Source organism: Phocoena phocoena, chromosome 17, assembly GCF_963924675.1.
Source record: "Phocoena phocoena chromosome 17, mPhoPho1.1, whole genome shotgun sequence".
Taxonomy (NCBI): Eukaryota; Metazoa; Chordata; class Mammalia; order Artiodactyla; family Phocoenidae; genus Phocoena; species Phocoena phocoena.
The window spans coordinates 74,593,636-74,616,755 of NC_089235.1; the positions used below are offsets into that span (position 1 = coordinate 74,593,636).

General features: G+C 41.7%; 1 protein-coding gene across 1 annotated transcript in view; it reads left to right on the top strand.

The window, feature by feature from the left end:
- The window catches only part of KHDRBS3 (KH RNA binding domain containing, signal transduction associated 3), a 155,576-nt gene that overhangs the window by 119,274 nt on the left and 13,182 nt on the right, over positions 1-23,120 (top strand). The window contains exon 7 of the mRNA XM_065895464.1: positions 8,415-8,497. Coding sequence (XP_065751536.1) covers positions 8,415-8,497 — 83 coding nt within the window. The remainder of the gene's footprint in view (positions 1-8,414; positions 8,498-23,120) is intronic.

The window sequence follows — 23,120 nt, forward strand, 5'->3', positions numbered from 1 at the left end:
ATGCGGCGCCTGTACTTCTCCCCCGGCTCCCCCGCTCAGGCCTCTGTGTCCGCTGTTCCTTCTGCCTGAGATGCCAGCATAGCTCGCTGCTCCGTTGGCTCACGTCTGTCTGCGGTCCTTTCTGTGAGGACGCCTCTGGCAGCTGTCCGAGATCTCCAGCTCCTCCTTGCTCTCCCTGTGTCACGCGCTGTGTATGTGAGCATTGACGTTTGTCTGCTTCCCCGCTGGAATGTAAGCCCCATGAGGACAGAGGTGTTCGTTTTGTTTTGTTTGTTCAACACGATATCCCCAAGGGCTCGGAGCAGTAGGCATTCAACAAATGCCTGCTTCCTGGGGAAGATGGCAAAACCGATACCAAAATCCCTAGCATGAGTTACATAATGTGGGCTTAATAAAATTTAGTTATCCCCCTTTTTCTCATCTTTGTGGAATTTCTGGTTTAATTTTATTTTCTTTAATTTTCTATTTACAAGTTTTCCCTTCCCTTTGTGGGATTTCTGGGTTAAACTCTTTGTTATTTTCTGTATTGTATTATATTGTATTTCTTGTCAAATCTAGATAAATCTAGTTCTATCTCAGATACAAACTGAGAGAAGAGAAGACTTTGAATAATTGATGTAGATGTGTTTTTAAAAGCTGTGTTCAGATGTGGATAGAATTACAACTACTGTTGGTCAGCCGTTCCTTTATCTAAAAACCACAGTAGTCGTTAATACTAGTATTTGCAGAATGAAAATGTAGACATCACAGTTTAAGAATTTATCACATTCAATAAAAGAAAAATACCTGGATAGCTCTGATGTTTCTCTGGCCTAATAGCTTGAGAGTGTTAAAGGGAACAGGTCTTCAACAAAATGGAACTAGCTTTATTGGGCAAGAACTGTGCCAAACAGCTTTCATAGATTTTTTTTGGTTAATCCTCCCACACCCATTGGAAACAGCCAGGATGTGGATTATGATTATAAAATTGAGGTGGAAGGAGGGTAGGTGATTTCCCCGAAGCCACATAGCCAGTTAAGAGGCAGAGCTGGAATTTGAACGTGGGCATCAGACTCCAAAGACCGAGATGAAGAAGTTGTATGAGTCTAGAAGCTGCATAATATACTCCTCACAGCCATAGACCAGCACGTGGGGATGCAATTTGATTGTTGAATTAATGATGTCTTATTTAAGTGATTATGGGGGACAGATTCTTATTTAGCATTGTTATTAATGTTGTGGTTTTGTCCTTAATTATAAAATAACTTGGTTATGTGATGTGTTCACGGTCATTTCTGGTACTCAACGAGGAAATTAGTTTATTCAGAACCCCAGCAAGAATGAATTTCTCAAAAGACTATTTTTAGCTAATGTGTGTGTTTTATAAACTCAAAATAATCATGGTAAGAATAAACTTAAATAATCTTTTAGCACTCTATTTTATGTGAAAACTTTTTACATTTTGAAATGACCAGGTTTCACCCTGGTGAGGTGGTGTGTAGTCAGCATAATTGTCTCCTTTTAAAAGGACTCAAAACCTAAACATTATTTTCAAATCACTTTTGTAAATTCTCTGTTTAAAATGGTTTTTCCCAGCTTAAATTTTATGCTTGATTTTACTTGTGACAGAAATAGAATTAAACGCTGTTTCCTTTATCCTAGAAAATCTTTTCTCTTCAGAGCAAGATTTCTTTGGTGCTGGGCCATATGTCGGTGGAGTTTTCAGGTCGGGAATGGCAGATGAAGGACCTCTGCCTGTGTTAGGGCATGTTTTGCCATAATGTGACCCCCCCTGACACCTATCAAGTGTCCAGGTCACCCTGTCAGTTCCATTTAGACATTTTCCTTATCGAAGACAAAAACTCAGAAGTGGATCTTGATGAATAAGTCTCTTATAATGATTCAAGAATGTTTATTAATACATGTTTATTTCTTGTCCATCTTTGTTCACTCTTTTTAATAATGTTCTGACTTTCAGGAATAGAATACAGAGGTGTTTTTTTTTTAATATTTATTTATTTGGATGTGCCAGGTCTTAGTTGAGACACGTACGTGGGCTCCAGTTCCTGGACCAGGGATCGAACCCAGGTCCCCTGCATTGGGAGCACGGGTCTTAGCCACTGCACCACCAGGGAAGTCCCGAATACAGAATTTTACTGGGAAATTTTTTTCCTGAGGGCAGGGAATGTAAGATTGATAGGTAACGTTTGCAAAAAGAATTCAGGTGAGGTCTCCCTATCAAAATTTACACTATTTGAGTAAATATTGCATTTTACTCTAGCACATCTCCTCAATTCGCATTCATCTTAGAGAAGCTATTGCTATGTTTCCTGCCGCTTGGTCTTTAATTAGTTCCTTTCTTTATTCATTACTGTGTTCCCGACATTGAGAACACAGGAGAACAAGGTCTGTTCCTTCCTCTTAAGGACCTTGTAGACCAGGGGGAGAGAAAGGAGGCAGAGAAATAATTGTGGGCACTGAGTACGTGCAAGTTATCAGTTATCAGGGAAGCACAGAGAAGGGAGTGATAATTCAGCCTGGAGTCTCCCAGAGAAAGACCTAAAGAGGGAACAGCATGTGCGGAGAAACTGCAGCATGAAACAGACAGGCTTCCTCAGGGCCCTTAACGTGTGGATGAAGCTTACAGTGCACTGTCTCTCTCGTAGGAGCCAGGAGGGAGGAGTGGAGATTTGTAAGCAAGGAAGCAACAAGCTTAGGTTTGCATTTTAGCAGATAATTCTGGAGAAAGGGTTAGATGAAGAAGCACTAGGCAGCTTCTGGGTGATTCTAATGTAGTCACGTTGGGAATGTAGAGGAAAGATACGAGAGAGAAATAGGAGATAAAGAAAGATTGGCAGGTGGAATGGTGGTGAGATGGGAAAGTGGAGGCATGGATTCTGTCTAGGACAGGAGTCCTTCAGAGGTTCGTGCAGACCGATGGTCTCCTAGCACTTGGTTAGAGAGGCGTGCCTGCAGAACTGCCTCACTCACAGGTACAGGACCCTGTTTTTAAAGTGCAAAGAAGGGGGATCTTTGCAGCGCATTTTAACAACATAAAGGAGCTCTGTTAAGCTTCTTCCAGAGGAAATTCAGTTAAGTTGCTTAGAATCAAGGAGTTTATCATGCCCAGTGTCCTCACTCTGGGTCGTCTGAGGAATGGCTCCAGAGATGTGTAGACAGGCGGAGGCAAACTCGGGGCAGCTGAGAGGACCCGGTGCAGGCGGGATTTGGCGCGCTTTCCTCAGCAGCGTTCAGTCCAGCCGTCCAACGAGCACTTGCTGAGTGGTCCTCCTCAGGCTCCGGCCCTGCCATTACTCTGTGCAAAAGAATCAGTACCCCACAGTCCGTGCTCATAAAAAACAGTAGGTGAGGCCAGAGCCAGTCAGTCGTTTCTGTGCAGTAACAGCGGCATATGTTGGTCCATTGTTGGCGTAACAGGTGTGGTGGACTCTGCGTTTGTGGGAGAGACAGAGGAGGAGGTTCACTGGAGCCTCATCGTGAAAAATGGACTAGGCAGAGAAGGCAGGTGCAGAGACTCACAGGCAACAGCATGTGAACTGGAAGGAACTTTCACGTGAAGCGCCGGACTCACTGCAGAGCAGGGGGCCGACACAGAGACTTTGCGGCATGTCGTGAAGGGGAGCGTTCTCTAGGAGAAAATGGAAATACGAGAAGTTACGCAAAGACGTCAAGTGTAAAAAGACATCGTTCCGCACATCTGAGCTCTGCCGACAGTGGAGTCCTGAGTCCCCGTCCCAGGTCCTGGCGCCTTTTAGGAGTGGATTCTGAGCTTCTCTGTGATGGAATTATTGATAGGTCAGCAGCATCCCCGCTACACTAGATGGATGATTCCACTCGATTATTTGTGAACTTGTGACAAAGAATGCACTCACTCTTGTTTAAAATTTCTAACTAGCCTCAGAAAAATACGAAGAGGAGTTTCATAATGTCAGATTATTTAAAGGGAAGCAGCCAGTTGTTGGGGACACTGGAAGATAAGAGCATTAGGAGAAGAGGGACAGAGAGACAGGGTTGCTCTGCCTCAGATCCCCCAGCCCTCAGACAGAAGCCCTCAGGCAGCCCGCCACCCTCATCCTTCCCTGTAGTAACCATTTGTTGATCCTTTGCTGGCTGACCTCCCCAGCTGTTCTTAGCCAATGACCTCATCTCCTTCTTGCAATAAAATAGCAGGTCATCAGCAAGAATCCCCTCCACTCCCTCCCAGAAACGTACACATTCATCCACAGTCACACTCCTTTTTCTTCTGTCGGGTCCCAGTCTGCTTTTATGCTTTCCTATATTTTTCACGTCCTGTCCATTGAACAGACAATACTTGTGATGGAAGAGGCTGCACCCCCAAGGCCAAATCCAACTGTGAAATCATCGTCATGAAAGAAATATTGTGAAAATTGCATTTTTAATCTTTAAAGTCTTCACTGTAAAATATGAAAGTCAATAATTCAGTGGCCTAAACAATTTGAAAATTCAAATAAACTAGCATTGTAATATCTGACAGAATAATTGAACAAGGAATGAATGACATAAGTGTAGGTTTTAAATAGTCTGCTACTTTACATTTCAGTTACTTAAGGAGATTCCAGTCATTTACTGGAGTTTAAAGAGTCTTGATTCTTTTAAATAAGCATAGAAAGAGAACTCTGCATGGGTGAAGCCATATTTTTTTCAGCTACTAACAAATGACTGAAGCAGCCGTGGGCTCTGCATTTTGCCAAGCTACGTGCTCAAGGCAGTGACCTAGTTGCAAGTCCCGCCCTCCAGACTGACCTTCCCGGCTCCATGCCCACAGTTTCCAGAGACAGTCCCGAAGTGCGGAATCTAAATCCACACTCCGTAACTTGGCCACGCATGGTCTGGTATATGCGTGTCTCCGGCTCATTGCTCTCCCCTTTCGTGTGCATTCCACAGTGTGCTCACCTGAACCCTGGGTGAGAAGGGTTCTTGTGTCTGTACCTCCACTGTTTTGCACCTGCTGTTCATTCCGCCGAATTTTTAATAAATTTTCCCAGCTGCTTTTGCTTTTCTCTGCTTTCAACACTTCTGGGAAATTTTCTTCCCCTTTCCCTTTCCCGGTGCCACGCCGGGTGCTTCCCTTCGCCACAGCGTGTGACACGTTGCCTGATAGTTCTCTTCAGTCGCCTGTCATCTCCATCCCGCCAGCGACCTCACTAGACAGGACACCCCTTTCCCGCCACGGTGTCTAGCAGGAGTGCCAGCCACAGGGTAGGGGGCTAAGTAAAGGATTTTTTTTTTGGTTTTTGTTTTTTGGGTTGTTTTTTTTTTTTAACGCGGTAAGATTACTTTCTTTTTGTTGAGATGCTAGCTGCTTTTGTTAATTCACCAGAATTGTAATACCTGCAGTTTGCTACTTGTAACTAAAATCAACTCAAATATTTTTGTTTGTTTGAATCTTATCTGAGAGCTTTCTCCTCCTTGCGTTGGTCACTGGAAGATCATAGCTATATTAGTAACCTGCCTTCAGCTACTGCAAGGGATACCATGGCTTACCAATATGTTCTAAGGATATTCTTGACCTTTAGTCTTCCTCTGCCCCTATTTAATGAGTATTCCTTTTAGATTCTATCCACGTTCAAAGTTCTGAACACATAGCTCTTCAGCAAATATTCAGTTCCTCCTTTATGAGAAAACATTTTTAAAAATTTAAGGTGGTCACGTACAAATTGTATAAGCCTTACCCCTGCAAAGGTAGTATCATCCCTTCAGATTAATAGTTGTCTTACAAAATGGAGCACATTACAATATACCTTGCCATTCAGATACTTTTGCTTTTCTAAATCAAATAAATTGAGATATACTATTTAGTAGATGCTTCTTAAAAGAGAGTAGCTAAGGTCAGCACTTTAAAATCAGTCACTTGGCTCCTCCCCTTGTGTGTAGTGGCTGCTGACGTTCATCACCTGTGAGTCTCATCATTTTAGAAATCCAGGAGAGAGGTCGGCAAGGGTAATGCTTTACTAGGATAGTTAACAATGTAAGCTATTCTTTATAAAGTTCTTAATACATATCTGGCATTTTGCTGGAATACATACGTATGTATATGTAATTTCTCATCCTTTCAGGATACTTATTAAGGATTCACATTTTACAGGTAAAGAAACAGATTCTGGGGAAGTGGATGAACTTGACTGAGATCAGGGACAGTAAAACGCAGAAGCCCATCTGACTCCACATCTTTTCTCTTACCCCTTGACCACATTTCTCCACTTCAAAAGCTCTGGTGATGATCATTAAATTGATTACCATTGATAAAACTGATGTTCCAAAATACTTAGATTATTTCCTGGCTCTTTTAAATATTAAGTAGATACCAGTAAGTCCAAAGTCACTATGTAATTGATTATCCCCAGAAACTTAGAAATCAGTTGTAGGGTAGGCTTCACACTTTCATAGATATAAATGTCATTGAGCAACGTATCTAATTTGATCTTACAGAATGATCATCTCTCTGGACCTTTTTCAGTTTCAAAATACCTTTAAAATAACCATAGTGTACTTGTTATCACATCTGCAACATGTCCTCGTAGAACTAGGAGAATGGCTTTAGCTCTTTTTGGGTTGTTTTTTATTGTTGAGTAATGAGAGTTCTTCATATATTCTGGACACTAGACCATTGTCAGATAGGTGATTTGCAAATATTTTCTCCCGTACTGTAGATTGTCTTTTCACTTTCTTGCTGATGTCCTTTGACACAGAAGTCTTTAATTTTGCTGGAGTCCGTTTTATTTATATATTTTTTTGGTTGTTTGTGCTTTTGTTAGCATATCTAAGAAACTAATAACTAAGGTCACAAAGAGTTACACCTGTGTTTCTGCTGTTCAACCTGGCTAGTGAATTTTTCACTGGAGTTGTTACACTTTGCACCTCAAGAATTTCTTTGGATTCTTTTCTGTATTTCTTATATCTTTATTAATATTCTCGATTTTGGTGCGGCATTGTTCTAATACCCTTCTTTAGCTTTTTAGATACAGGCTATCATTTAGTTCCTTGAATATATTTCAAATAACTGATTTAAAGTCTTTGTCTAGTGGGATGAATTGGGAGATTGGGATCGACCTATATATACACTAATATGTATAAAATAGATAACTAATAAGAACCTGCCGTATTAGCACAGGGAACTCCACTTCACTGTACAGTAGAAACTAACACAACCTTGTAAAACAACTCTACCCCAATAAAAAATAAAAATAAATAAAGTCTTTGTCCAGTAAGTTCAGTGTCTCAGCTTCATCAGGGATGTTTTTCTACTGACTACTTTTTTTTTCTCGTGTATAGACTATACTTTTGTTTTTTCTTTGCATGTTGCATAATGGTTTTTGTTTGTTTAAAACTGGACATTTACTATAGTGTGTCTGTGCGAAAATCAAATTCTCCTTCCTCCCTAGGATTTGTTTTTTTCTTGCTTTAATTACTTTTCCAAACTGATATTGTAAAGTGGATACTTATCATGTGTTGCCTCAGAAGTGTCTTTTCTCTCTTGCCTTGGTGGTCAGCTAATGGTTGGACAGAGATTTTGTCAAATGCTTGGAAATGAAGTGTGTAGTCTTTACCAAGAGGCCGTGGGTACCTGCTGGAGCTTGTCTTCAACACTGAGCCAACCAGTTTACAACTAACTGGCTTAGCCTTGACTTTCCTTCTTATACTGAACCTCAAGGTCAGCCAGAGGAGAGCTCAGGGCCTTCTCAGGTCTGTCCTGGGCAAGTACCTGACACTGTAGCCTTTGAGATTCCAGAAATATGTCAGAACTTTGCAGAGCTGGTAGGGACATCTCATTCCCCCACTTTTCCTTGTAAGCTTTGTGGTTAGCCTGTTATTTGCTCCAGTCTTTCTCCACCACTTCAAGCAGCTAATCTCATAAACAATTGCCTCTGATTATTTTCTTCAGATACCCTGAGGGAAAAGACTTTGCTCACTGGAGGAGCTCCCGGTCAGGTCAAATAAAGGCAGTCCTCTGGGGCTGGGGTTTTGAAAGCCTCCACCCTGCCCTGCCCCCTCCAGTGACCTCCAGCCTGCTGGCTTCCTGCATGCTGGATTGCGGCTCCTGCAGAGCCGGGGGGTGAGGGGTGGGAATAGGACCGAGCTCACCCTTCATTCCAAGGTGCGGCCAATTTTTTAAAATATAAATGCTCCCTAGATCTCTGCAAGCCTTTGGTTAACTTCCAGGCATCTAAAAATGTTGATTCTAACCATTTTTGCCGGTTTCTCTCTGCTTTTTCAGGAGAATTTTTGGAGGTTCTTACTCTTATCATTTTCACTGATGTCACTTTTATATTTTTCCTTACATTATAATTGGATATATAGTTAAATGGTCGCCGAATTAATTCACCGAAAGCAGAATGCGTCTTCCTTTCCAGAAATTTCTCTGAACTTTTTTGTCTTCTCCTGTTATATTTTAGGACTATGATGATGGATATGGCACTGCTTATGATGAACAGAGTTATGATTCCTATGATAACAGCTATAGCGCCCCAGCCCAAAGGTAAGAGCCAATCTTTATGGCCAGACTCCATAGCAGACACTTGTGCCCTTCCACAGTTGCTGTACTCTGGGAACAGGGTGGTGATTGGCCAGTGACGGTGATTTGACTCGGCCTGCTTTGGTTTTGTTTGTTTTCATCGGAGAAGCACTATCTTATCCTACCGAATAGCATGTATTGCTCTCAACTTGACTGTAGTGCTAAAGCAATGAGTCTTGGAAAATAAAAGTTGAAATTTTATTTGCTCTAAAAATTTAACTTAAGCTTTCAGTATATTCTAAGGAAGAACAGTGTCTACCAAGTCTGTGGCTCTTCAAGTCCTAAGGCCCAGAGTCATATCAGAAATGCGTAAATATCCCGCATTGTCAGTGCCTGGGGATGGAAGTGACAAAAGTTTTTTTCGGTGTTCATAGATCATTGCTGTTTCTTCGCAGCAGTGCTTCTGTTTTCTAGCAACTTGAAATTCCTGTTTGTGAAAAATGAGTGAGTTCTAATTTGTCTTCTAAAGAAGTGTTGACTTAGAAATGAGTGTTATTAGAGGGAAACACAGCTTCATAGTTACGTCTTCTGATAGTAGACCTTGATGTCCATTGATACATGAAATCCGTGTTCCGTTCAGAATGTTTTCCTGAATGCCTAGAAACCTCTTGTTTTATGTTTAAAATTCTGAGTGGTAGACAAAGACAGACATACGCAAACCCAAATACTGGCTTTATGAAGCAGAAATAAATATGGACTACGTGGTTACTTCGATGAAGCATAAATTCACTTTTGAACTCATTCGGAGCCAGGCAAGCTTTGAACAGACGGGCACCCTGGTGCTGAGGTTGACAGGGATATAATTTTTTCTCTTTTTGTTCATGCCAGATTTTTTACTTATATAATTTATAACAATTAAGTAGCCTTTAAACTTTGACTCCCAGCTGGTCTTCTTTACGGGAAGCCTTGTGCGTGGTGTTTGCATCCTTGCGGGTTTTGGCACGCCCCGGGGGTGACTGGCACACAGTGGACGTTAGACAGGACTTTACGTGTCTCACCCTGTATAGCTGTCCCGGCAGTGTCACGAAGTATGTGGGGCTGTTCCCGTTATACAGATGAAGGGAAGGAGCACAGAGCATGAGATTAAGTAATTAGCCGGAAATCACACATGGAGTGCAATCCTTTAAAGACTCACACGTCTCATTTAATCTGAACGGCAACAGCAGGAGTTAATGTGCCTGTTTTACAGATGATGAAACTGAGGCTCAGAGAAGTAAATAACTCACCCAGAATGTGAACCAGACTTGGAAAGCTTGTAGTCTTCCCACTTTAAGCTGTGATAGCGTATTAATATGATTGATCACACGCACTCGTTCCTTTGGTCATTTATTCATTCAGCCAACATTTATTAAATGTCCACTACGTGTATTAAACGTAGGCACTGTGCTCGATGTTGGATTACAAAGATTATTGAGACAGAGACCCTCTCCTTGGGAAGTTCACAGGCTAGAATGAAATACAAATATTTAAAAGCAATGTAATGTGGTAATCACGTGAGAGTCTGAGGAAAAACACAGTATTTCCATAAGAAGACAGTGCTCAAGTCTGGTTGGGAACACTGGGGACATTCACTGAGAAAGTGAAGGGCAAGTAGGGGTCACCAGGGTACAGGCAGGGAAGGACATTTCCCAAAGCCAGAGCAAGGCACAGAGCCTGACACAAGAAGTGCTGCCTGAGCTGGAGGGCGTGCCACACGGGACAGATGAGGCAGGAGAGGGAGTGACCGCATCCTCCCCAGTCTCAGGGAGCAGGCTCCGGACCGTGGGCAGCAGCGGGGAGCCAAGGGAGCAGTGTGTTCACACCTGGATTCAGAGAAATGGATTAGAAGGCGGTAGAGAGGCCAGGTTGGCAGATGGCGAGCCTGGAGGCAGAGATCCATTAGGAGGCTGGCACGTTCCGAATTATAAGCCCTTTAAATGTCAGGAAGACTCACGTGAAAGAAACACCTTTCATGACAGCCAGCCCACCTGCCCGGAAGTGATCTTTTCAGTGCTACCTGAAGGAGTCACAGAGAATTGCATGAGAATGCCACACGTTGGCAAGTGCGGAAGTCACTGTTGGTCGGTTACTCTTAATATTCATTTAATCCTCATAACCTGTGAAATAAGTGTCAGTCCTTTTAAAGAAGAAAAACTGGTTTTTACAAAAATTAGGTAACTTGCCTAAGATCATGCAACTTACAAGCGAAGGGGCCCGACTGAGCACCTCGGTCTGTCTGTCTGTCTCCCTCTTCACCGTCTACTGTAAATCACAACGAAGCAGCTATATTATGGAGCAGCGTGAAGAAATGGTGCCAGGTGCTGTATTAGTTTGCTAGAGTTACCATAACAAAATACCACAGACTGTATTTAAAGAAACAGAAATTTGTTTTCTCAAGGTTACAGAGGCTGGAGGTCCAAGATCAAGGTGTTGGCAGATCTGCTTTCTTCTGAGGCCCCTCTCCTTGACTCGCAGCTGGCCGCCTTCTCACTGTGTCCTCTGTGCGCGTGCATTCCTGCTTTCTCTTTGTGTCCAAATTCCCTTCCTTGTAATGACAGCAGTCAGATTGGACTAGGGCCCACAGAAGGCCCCATTGTAACTTAATCACCTCTTTAAAGATGATTGATTGTCTCCAGATACACATTATGAGGTACTGGGGGTCAGGGCTTCAACATATGATTTGGGGGGAAAACACCGTTCAGCCTATAACATGCACATATTATAGCATCGGTTTAAGTACAACACTATGTATCTCATAATTAGAAATCTAGTATAAACCAGTTAGAGCAGATTTTTTTGAGATCATCCCCAGGATTGAGTAGTGGGTGTCGACCAGGAAGTCACCATCACATCATGTTCAGCAGTGAACGTTGGCTGTGTGCTTGGTGTACTATACCATGGGCTTCACACAGATTCTTTCCCCCCTCAGCATGCCCTGAACTATTGCAAAATTCAAGTCTAAACACGCCATTCCCTTGCATACAGGTTCAGAGAGGTTAAATCGCTTATCCAAACTCAGAAGGCTGAGCAGTGGTAGATCCACATTGGCCCCAAGCATCCTCGTTTGTACTTCCGTTGCCTTTCAACTCTCCTTTTGTCATGGTTTTGATTTCAGTTACTGAAACTGGTTCCTATTAATATTTTCCATATACAGTATTCAAAGACCTGATATTTTGTGATGCTGCTTAAATCCCTTAGGAATCATGCCTTCATCTGAACTGGAACTGTTGTTGCCTTATCAGACTGCAATGCCTTAATCAAACCTAAGAATTTCATTTATCCTGCATATTAATGTTGCGGGCTAAGACGACTGAAATTAAGAACTTGGTTTTTCCAATTTTACGTGAGATCCTTTCAGCAAAGGACATTCACGGCCACTACTTTCAAGGAGCAAACAACCTAGTATCCACTAACAGATAATACCATGTAACACTTGATATTCTGGGGTCTAAATTTTCTTGGTTTTTACAGTCCAGGTTCTATAAAATTTATTTCAAACTTCAGTAATTCTCTCAATTCAGAATTTGAAAGTACTGTCTGTGCTGTAGTTATATAGCTCAGCGTTACTGCCGAATTCTTTACTTGGTCTCCTTTTAGATTACAAGCTGTTCTGAAAATGTTCTTTGACATGTCAAGACGTAGTGGAAAGAGCACAGAGCAGAAGTTCTTAGGACCGCACTGTCCACCCTGGCAGCCTCCAGCACACGCGCCTGTTGAACACTTGAACGGTGTCTAGTCCAAAGGGGGATGTGTTGGGGGTGTCAGGCACATACCCGATTCCAAAGGCGGTGTGGAGTAAGTAAAGGACGCAAAATAAAGGGCGCAAAATAAATACACGATTAAGATCAACATCACCTGTTTATTTTTACTTTTTGTTTAAACGTGGCTACTAGAAAACTCTAAATTACAATTTTCCCTTGGACAGCGCAGAGTTAAAAGATGGCGGTGTCTCTGGCACCAGCACAGAGGAGCTGTGTCTCAGGTTCAGGACAGTGCACCCTCGGGGCAAGCAAGTCAGCTCACCAGGAGCAGAAAGAGAAGTAGAGAGTGTCCAGTAACATTGATCCTTTTGAAACTTCTATTTTAAAGTTTTGTACTATGTTACTACCACTATAGCACACATGTTACCCATAAATAGTTTCAGTTACAAGCTCAAAAACCATTTCTTTGTGATGCAGATGTGTTATCAGAAACGTCTGCAGACCCAGGCCACGGGGTAAGAGTCTGACGGAGCTGGGTTTAGGTCCCACTTTTAACGCTTACTGGTTACGTGACTGTGGGCAAGTCATTTCACCTCTCTAAGCCTCCATTTGTAAAATGTGTAACTTGGTTTTTTCTTTGGAGGATCGACCTGAAGGTTGAACGAGACAGGAAAGCCCACAGCCCTAGTGAACCGCCTGGAGGTAGGCGGGCTGCCCAGCGTCTTCTCTGTGAGGGACTAAATGAGACCTTCCCCGGCGGCGTAGTTCCACATTCCACCAGGCGGTTAGCGTAGCGCTGAGGGAGCCCCAGTGCCCGCCCTACATAGAAAATAGAAAATTCAGCATAGTTCAGCTACGTTTCCCCATCGATGTTTGTGATGGCCCCCATAGCGTAAAACAAAATGTAAAACAAGGCATTGTTTATCTAACTTCACACATTTAATGAGTAACAAGCTGTCATCTATTACTGTGAGGAGAAATATGAGCTATTCTTTACAATACTGGAGTTATTCTAATATACATTGGCTCAGAGATAGTTATTGATTCATTCCTGTGGGCACACCGCTCTGGAGTAGCTGCGGTGAATTAAAAAAGAGCAGGTGATAAATGGCCTCAGTCGCACCTGCCCTGACATGACTAGAGCCTTCACAGAGATCATAGTCTGACTCCTGGAAACCCTTTGTAAATGTATCTATTTCATTCTAAACTAAGTGGAATTAGTTTTCATTTGATATTTATAGCATGATGACTATACTTAATAATACAGTATTGCGTTCTGGAAATTTGCTAAGAGTAACTTTCAGGTGCTCTCATCACACGAGAAAATGGTAACTGTGAGAAAATCTGTTAATTATCTTGACTGTAATAATCATTTCACTATGTTTTTGTATCTTATGTACAACTTTTATTTCAAATTCCACAATTTTTTTTTTTTTTTTTTTGCGGTACGCGGGCCTCTCACTGTTGTGGCCTCTCCCGTTGCGGAGCACAGGCTCCGGACGCGCAGGCTCAGCGGCCATGGCTCACGGGCCCAGCCGCTCCGCGGCACGTGGGATCTTCCCGGACCGGGGCACGAACCCGTGTCCCCTGAATCGGTGGGCGGACTCTCAACCACTGCGCCACCGGGGAAGCCCCCAAATTTCACAATATTTTAATCTGTGTTTCCAAATAATTGTAAATTCTCCAAGGAGATATTTGATTCCTCTGATGATCAGTCATAAAGAACGTAGAACAAAAAGGGTTTCCAAAAAGTGCTAATAACCCCCTGAGCATAAGTGGATGGCTCTGTAATAAAAAGTTTATTTTCTTGCGGGTTTAATGTTGACATGCTAATTTCCCGTAGCACTCTGTGGCTTGACGGTATTTTTGAGTACCTATTTCCTTTCATCCTCCAGAATCTCTATGATTTTCCTGAAAACACTTAGAAATACTGAAAAAGGGAATTAGAAATAATAGCTGCTAGTTTTGGAGAGCCTGTTAAGTCTAGCACTCAGCCATCTGCATCCTTTCTATACATTATCTCCAGTTTTCACAGTGGCCCTACGTGCTAAGCTTTTCCATGTACAGAAGTTGAAGATGTGATGTTTAGCGACTTTCCCGAGAGTACGCTGCTGAAGAGTACTGAAGCTTAGGTTTTTGTCTGACACTAAAAACCATTATCCAGCTAAAAAAATTTTAAATGTAAAATCATTGACTTGTTTTTGTGACAAAACAACACCTCAGCCCCTTCATCCAAATAGGCAGAGTAATGGAAACTGTCAGAAGCTACGAGTACTCTTGGTGTGTTTTCAGGTGCCAGTTCCAAGGAACGCAATGAGACAGAAATTAGTGTTGCCGTATGCCCAGCTGTCTAGTTTGCTGTTACTTCTGTCGGCAGCCTTAGCACTGTATGTGCAGTAATGTCTTCTCAAAAGCTGACTTGTAGAGGTCTGAATATAGTTTGGAATTTTCACTTTGGAAATGATGACCTGGTGTTTAGTTTAGGATGTAACATTTAAACATCAGTAAAACTGTCTTTTGGAAGATATTGCTGTGTTGTATCAGGGTTGGCTGTTTTGGATTTTTAAAAGCAGTAATGGTCTGGCCTGGATTAACCACGCCTTGCAATATTTTTGTGAAATATACTTTTACCTAGCCTGGGTTTTTGGCTACTTGCAGCACAAGTGCTGAAGGAGTCTCTTAGCACAAACTAAGCCGTATCGCTATTGACAGACAGTTACTTCTAACACAGTATTATAAAGACGTTGACCAAATAACAGAGACAGCAACCCAGATTATACTGTAAAACTGTAAATATCTAAATTCTCAGTCAAGGACCATATGCTAAGAAAAAACAAGGAGATGGCTATAGTGAAAACGAAGCTACAACCTAAAAGGGAAAAGGGAGGGAAAAGCCCAAGGGCCAAAGTTTTAACATGTATAAGTATTGCTGTTAATAATAATTACTGTGCGTTGACCACATCTACTGCAGCATTGGTTGTATCTAGATAAGTGTGTGTCTGTGTGTGTGTGTACATGTCTCTGTGTGTGTGTGTGCACACGAGCATGTATTATCCCCTCTGGTCTTAATTTTAACTCTAAAAGATGGATATTCTCATCCCCATTTTTTTCTTGAGAAAACTGAGGCACAGAGAGAGGTTTAGTAAGTGGTCTGAGTTACACACTTAGTGACATTACTCATCTCAGTCCGTTTTGTTTCTCCTGTTGTCGTGCTTCTCAAAGAGTCGTACACCTATCACTGAGGCTTCACAACGTGATTTCAGGTGGTACGTGGCCGACTTTTTTTTTTACAGTTTTAACAACTAGATTTTAAAGTTTCTGGAAAAGTATGATTACCATATCAAGCACATGATTTTATGAATAGTATTGCTATAAATAACTTACAGTAGGTTTAAGTTAAAATCAGTATAGGGAGTAATATGAAGTCACTAACAGGATGAGTGCTGGACATGGATGGGAAAAGTCCCAGAAGTGGTCCATGAAGGGCTGAAGTTGGGCAAACACCGCCCTCAGCACTTTTCTTTTTTCAAGATTCATTAACAAATTTTGAAGGAATGAGATATCTATCGAGTGCTTATCAAGTGTTAGTTACTATATTAAATGCTCTCATGCCTATCATTTTATTTAATTCTGCAAGATTATCAGTTTTTAGTTTTACAAATAAGGAAACTAATGCTCAGAGAGTTTGAGCTTGACCAAAGTCGCATAGCTAATAAGTAGCAGTCAGGCCTCATATCCAGTTCTCTTTAAGATCAAGTTCTTTTGCTTAACCTGAAGGCAACTAAGATGGGGGGTGGGGGGGAGGTCCCTACAAATACAGAGAATACCAGAACGCCTGAATTGGCCACGTGGAATCTTCAGACATGATCTCCGCAAGTGGATGAAACAGCAGCAGGGCCAAGGCGTGCTAATGGCAGTAAATCGGTTGCCACTGTCGGTTCGCTCGTTCATGTTCTTGAGAATACATGAGATTGATCACTGAGGATTGTGGAATAATGGTAGTATGTGAAAACAGAGTCCACCGGGGAGATGTCCTCCATCGTTTGGATTTAGCGCTGCCATCTGCTTAATAGCATCAAGAAGACGACAGTGGTGCTTATGATCACCCACTCATGGCGGTGACAGATGCTGCGGGGAGTAGAGTAAGCATTCCCGGAAACGAGGCTCCTCACCACAGTGTAGATTGTGTGGCAGGGGCTTTCTAATAAGTGCGATTGTTGGTTATCACACCACGAGTTTAAAATCTTCACTATAGAATTTTAAGTTCTGTTAGATAAGGATCTACTTGGTGAATCTCCCGTGTTTTCTTTCCCCATGTTTCATACGTTCTTGAAACGCATTTTTATTAGCTTTAGAATAACTTTCCTGACGAATTCTGCCCTCTTTCTAGTGAAAGAAAATGATAGAACTTTTGTATAATTCTTGACTCTTACAGTTAGTCACGTGATTTAGTTAAAAAGGCTTGTGGGCTGTGAAACCACACAAACCTGGATTTGAATCCCAGCTGCGTCACTTTCTCACCCGTATTATTTTGGCCGGGTTACTTCTTCGAGTCTTCATTTCTCATCTGTAAAATGACGGCAAGAATATTTGACTTGTGAGGTTGTGATTAAATGAGATAGCAGATGTAGTGTACATAGTGGAAGTTCAGTAAACTTGGAAAGATAACGTACTGGGTGCCGCACGCTGTTCTAAGCATTTTACAGCCTTACTTATGAGTAGGTTACTATTATTATCATCCCATGTTATAGATGAGGAAGTTGAGGCACAGAGGTTATGGAATTTCCCTAAGGTTACTGGAGAGTAAATGCTGGGGCTGGCATTGAACGCGGGCAGTCTAAGCCCTCTGCAGTACTGCCTCTCCGTGTAACCTGTTCTTATCAGTTTAGTTATCCCATCTAGCAACTTGTACAGTCTTTTCCTGAGGAAGACTCGAGTCAATAAAATCTCAACACAGAAACAACCTGCATAAAATTATACATGCCACTTTGATTCCCCATTTGTGAAATAAAAACGTATTAAAGGCTTCATTTTAATTTAGATTGTTTAGAGTTCTAAGATGTTTGGAAGCACAGACTTGAGGTCAAAGCTTGAAGTAACTTGTGAAGAATGATTTATAGTAGAGAACGTCAGTGTGCTTGAATTTCTCAGAATCTAGTCAAACCTCATTTACTGGACTCACAACTCCAGAAGCAGAAATAATTCGCATGGGATGTGGATGGTGTTTTTCCCTTTTGTTTGACATCATGAAGGGATGTGTTCTTTTGGAAAGTAATTTACAAGTGTCCATCAAGACCCTTGAAAGTGTTTGTAACCTTTGACCCAGTATTTGCACAATAAGTGTCTGAACTTAGTATATAACGAGTGTTTCACAGTGTAAACATATTTAAGACCTCTTTAAAAATGTTTCTGGCAAAGTTCAGGGAAAGTAATATGGCACTTTAGATATGGGGGAAAAAAAGCAACCTATGCGTATCGTCTTGGCCAAAGTAATGTAGATAAAACAGCACCTCAATTAAGGCTGAATCCAGACTTGGTTAAATGAGCCTGAAGGGCGGGAAGACCTGGGTTTGCATCACAGCTCTGCCACTTGCTAGCAGTGCGGCTGCGGTCAAGTTACTCTACCTGTGCTTCAGGTTGTTCGTCTGTAAAATGGGGATGATGATAATAGTAACCACCTCTTAGGTTGTTGTCATGTTAAATGAGTTAATATTCAATATGTGGAAAGCACCTGGCACTTTGTATATGCTATCATGAGCTATCATTAAAATTCTGTAGTATATTATCTAAAAGCCTTGGGGCTATAAGTGTCTTAGACGTAGAATTTTTGAATTTTGGAAAGATAGTGTGTTACATTCCACGTGTTATACAACTCTGGGCGGGGGGTGGGTGTCTGTTTGTGGTTCTCCAGGACAGTGATTGCCCCTTGGATTATTTGACATTTATGATCAAGGAAGATGTGATTACAGAGGGATGGAAAGCATATATGGCAAATTGAAAAACAAGGGGATTTCTGAAGGGGAGGGTGGTTGGTGTTCAGCCTTTGCAGTTTGTAATCCTACCAAGTACAACAAATGGTTAGTGCTAGCAATTAATTTTTAAACAGTACAGATTTAAGGATTAATAACAGGACTCTCCCTTCTATTAGAAGCCATCACATTAGCAGGGCTTCTGTTGATCTGGCCCTGATCTTTCCCTACCTCATGTCAAGTCACCCACTCATACAATCTAACCTTATATCGAATTTTTCGGTCATGACTCATTTATAATTTGCTCAGTTACACACAAAGTAGATCTCAAGGCATAACTATGAGAGTAAATTTAATTCCGTCAGATTCTTCCTGGCCCCTTCAATCATTTTCTTCGCTTACACCTTTTAAAGACATTGCAGTTATTCGACACATTTCTATAAAAATTACACGCAGTGTTTCTTAGACTTTTCCACAATGGTGCAAACAGGATAATTTGCTTTTCTTTCCATTTTAGTGCTTGCTAGATTGCTTGCAGCAGAGCAGAGGTTCCTTGACTCGGTAGTTAACCTCATCCCACAAGCTTCCTTGATGCTCTCTCTGCCCCTCCCATCCCCTCCCATGTTTACTAAGTACTCAGCCAGTCTTCTGTGTTTCCACAATACTGTATGCTTGCCTCTCTTGGCCAGTAGTACCTGCTGGACTGGAGAACCTCTCTCCTTTTTATACAGAGAGGCCCTCAGTGGCAGAAACCCTCTTGTATTTATCCTTTTATCCCCAGTACCTAGTGTAGTGCCAATCAGAGAAGTGACCTGTCTGTGTTTTTCACTTAAATTGATAACATTCAAGAATCCTGCATCTGTTCTAAAAAGAAGTCTGATACCATTGAACATCTAATGTGAAAATGCAGGTAGCCCTCCTTCAACTTGGGCTGTATGGAAGCGTCACTTATACGGCCTAAAAAAAAAAAAGTAGGTGCCCAAGCCAGTCTCCTGTTTATTGTTTTTAATCTGAGTCTTTGTATAGCACAGCTATCTGAAAATTTTTAAACTCTACAGTCAATTTTTATGAGCAACCAAGGTTGAGAACTACTCTTCTTGACCAGTAAGTACTATGCAAATGAGATATTATACATAAAGCACTTTTCAGAGTGCCTAGCAGATAATCGCTAAGTAAATATTTGTTTCCCCAATAAATAAATCATTGGCATGTCTTCCATTCGTTCATTCAGCAAACTACTGAGTACCTACTGTGTGCCAGCAACCATCCTAGGTGCTTGATAAGTACCAGTGAACAAAAACGGATAAAGAATGTGCCCCTGTAGAGCTTACGTTCTAGTGGTGGTCATGTTTGAATATGGCAGGCGTGTTCAGCCTTCTGAGAGGATGATTTAAGACTTGCAGGAGGTGAAAGGGTTTGCCTAAGGGTATATCTGTGGGAGCAGTGGTCTGTGCAAAAGCCGTCAGATGGGCGTGTGTCTCGTGTATTCTGAAATCCTTGAAGTTATCATTTTCTTCCATTTGAATTTGTAATTTCAACTTCTCCTAACAGAAAACTTGAGATTTCCCTTTGGAGTAAGGTATTCTTGAACAGTTTGGAAGAAAATGTTTTAGCATTTCAGGAATGTGTTGTAATAACTTTTTCCTATCTAAAGTTAATCCCAGTATGATTAAAGGAGCTTGCAAACTTAAAACTGTGAAGTTACAGGAGAAGACTGTGGCCTGTACATGCTGATATCTTGGCCTGTGGCAACTTTGGTAGGCAGAATAATGGCTCTCAAAAATATCCATAGACTAATCTTCCAAACCCGTGGATATGTTCTCTTACATGGCAGAAGGGACTTGCAGGTATGATTAAGTTAAGAGCCTCCAGGTTCTTTTTTGAGCGGGCCCATGGTAATCACGAGGGTCTTCAAAAATGGAGGTGGGAGGAAGGCAGAAGTGTCAGAGGAAGAGGTGGCTATGGAAGAAAGGTACAGAAAGATGCAGTGTTGCTGACTTTGATGATGAAGGATGAGGGCCGTAAGCCAAAGAATGTGGGCCGCCTTCAGAAGCCAGGATGGGTAAGAAAACACATTCTCCCCTAGAGCCTCCAGAAGGGAATGTGGGCCCGCCAATACCTTGATTTAACCCAGGAAGACCTGTGTGCAAGCCTCTGTCCTATAGAACTATAGCATTATGAAGTATGTGCTGCTTAAGTTGCTACGTTTGTGGTCATCTGTGACAGCAGAAATAGAAAATTAATAGGCAACCAACAGCCTGACGGAAGAAGAGAGATGTCCTTTACAGATGTAAATCTTATTTATCTAACTCTCTCTCTCTCTTCTTTTTCATGAACAGCCAGCATTCAATTATGAATAAAAATTAGGCAGTAAGGAAATATGACCCAGAGTCAAGAGAAAAAATAGTCAGTCAAGAGAAACAACCCAGATATTAGAATTGTCAGACAGGGTCTTAAAATTGGTATGTTCAGTATGCTAAAGGATATTGTGCGAAAGGTGGACGGCGTGAGCGAACAAATCAGAATCTAGCCAAGAGAACTCGTAAAAAGGAGCCAAGTGGAAATGCTAGAATTGAAAAATTACAGTGTCAGAGGTGAATAATTATTTCAGTGGGCTTATTAACAGATTGTACACCATAAAGGAAATAGTAAGAGAACTCGAAGACAAATTAATAAAAAGTATCCAAACATGCAAAGAGAAAAAGAAAATGAAGAGTAAAAGGAAAATTGCATGTGAGATCTGCAAGATGAGGTGAAACAGTTTAACATGTTATTGGAATTGCGGAATGAGAAGAAAGTGCAGGGTAGAAGAAATAACGACAGACGTTTCTAAAATTAACAAAAAACACCACCACACAGATCCGCGAAGTGCAGAGAACTATCCTAAGCAGGATAGATATGAATAAAAACACACGAAGGTATAACATATACCAATTGCTATAAAACAAAGAGAAAAGATTGAGAGCAACCAAAGGAAAAAGAAATATAAATGTAATCAAAATATAAGATCTTTTACATCAGGTATTTTCACTTAGCATTATGTTTTTGAGGTTCATCCACATTATAGCTTTCATCAGTGTTTCATTCCTCTTTATTACCGAATGGTTTTCCATTTATGGGTCTACCACGTTCTGTTTATACATTAACTAGGTGATGGTTACTGGGGTTTTTTTCACTGCTTGGCTATTGTGAATAGTGCTGCTTTGAACATTTATGTGCAGATCTTCACGTGGACTTGTTTTAGCTTCCCTTAGATAGATATTTAGGAGTGGAATGGCTCAGTCAAATATTAATTGTATGTCTAACTTCTTAAGAAACTGCCCAAACTGTTTTTCGAAGTAGTTCTACCATTTTAAATTCCCACCAGTGGTGCACGAGGATTCTTAAGGATAATTTTAACCAAAATGTTCATAGACCTCTATACTGACAACTATTAATAAAACATTGTGGGCTTCCCTGGTGACGCAGTGGTTGAAGAATCCGCCTGCCAGCGCAGGGGACACGGGTTCGAGCCCTGGTCCGGGAAGATCCCACATGCCGCAGAGCAGCTAAGCCCGTGTGCCACAACTACTGAGCCTCCACTCTACAGCCCACAAGCCACAACTACTGAACCTGCTCTCCACGGCCTGCAAGCCACAACTACCAAAGCCCATGTGCCTAGAGCCGGTGCTACACAACAAGAGAAGCCACCGCAATGAGAAGCCCGCACACCGCAACGAAGAGTAGCCCCCACTCGCCACAGCTAGAGAAAGCCCACATGCAGCAGCAAAGACCCAACACAGCCAAAAATAAACAAATTTTTTAAAAAAAGAAAGTTGCTTATAGAAAGTAGTGAAGACCAAACTAAATGGAGAATACCCCATGTTTTTGAATTGGAAGACTCAATATTCATAAAGATATCAATGCTCCCTGAAATTATCTGTAAATTCAGTACAATTCTAATCAAGACCCATGCAGGCTTCTCTCTCTCTCTCTCTCTCTCTCTCTCTCTCTCTCTCTCTCTCTCTCTCCCTCTTTCCCTCCCTCCCTCCCTCCCTCCCTCCCTCCCTCTCCCTCCCCCCCCACCCCATCCCCTCTCTCCCTCGCTTTTTTTTCTTTTGGTGCAAAATGACAAGATGGTTCTAAAATATGTGGAACTTCGGAGGACCTGGAATAGCCAAAACAACCTTGATGACGAAGAACAAATTTGGAATACTATACTGACTTCCAGATTTGTAAAACCACAGGAATCAACACGCTGTGGTACTATGAAAGGATAGATCACAGGTCAGTGAATATCCACAAATGGACTCGCACTTAATTGCTTTCAAGGGCTCCAGAGCAATTCAGTGGGTGAAGAATTGTCTCTTCAATAAGTAATGCTGTAACAATTAGATGTATGTGTAGGTGAGGTTAGCTTTGATTGCCCCCCGCCAAATACACGCACCACCCTCACACGATTTTGGTGGTTCATGACTTCAGGTTAAAAGTTAAATTTATAAAGCTCCAAGAAGAGCATATCGAAAAAGACACAAATCACAGAAGAAAAAAGTTACAAATTTAACTTCATCAAAAGTTAAAACATCTCAAAAAAAAAAAGTTAAAACATCATGTAATCAGAGGACATCATGAAAAAATATAGATAAGCCACAGCCAGGGAAAACATATTTGCAACACACACATATCTGACAAATGATTTTTATGTAAACTATATAAAGAAACTGTACAGCTCAATAAGAAACGCGTAAAAGTGTATATATTCAAATGGCCAAGAAGAATATGCAGAAGTGCTCAAAATTACTGGTCACCAAGGAAGCGCAAATGCAAGTTGAAACCTCATCCGGACACGCTGCCCTCCCACTAGAATGGCTGAAACGAAATTGTCGACAGCACCAAACGTTGGCATAGTTACAGGGCAACTAGAACTCTCATACGTGCGTGAGATGCCGCAACTGTGGA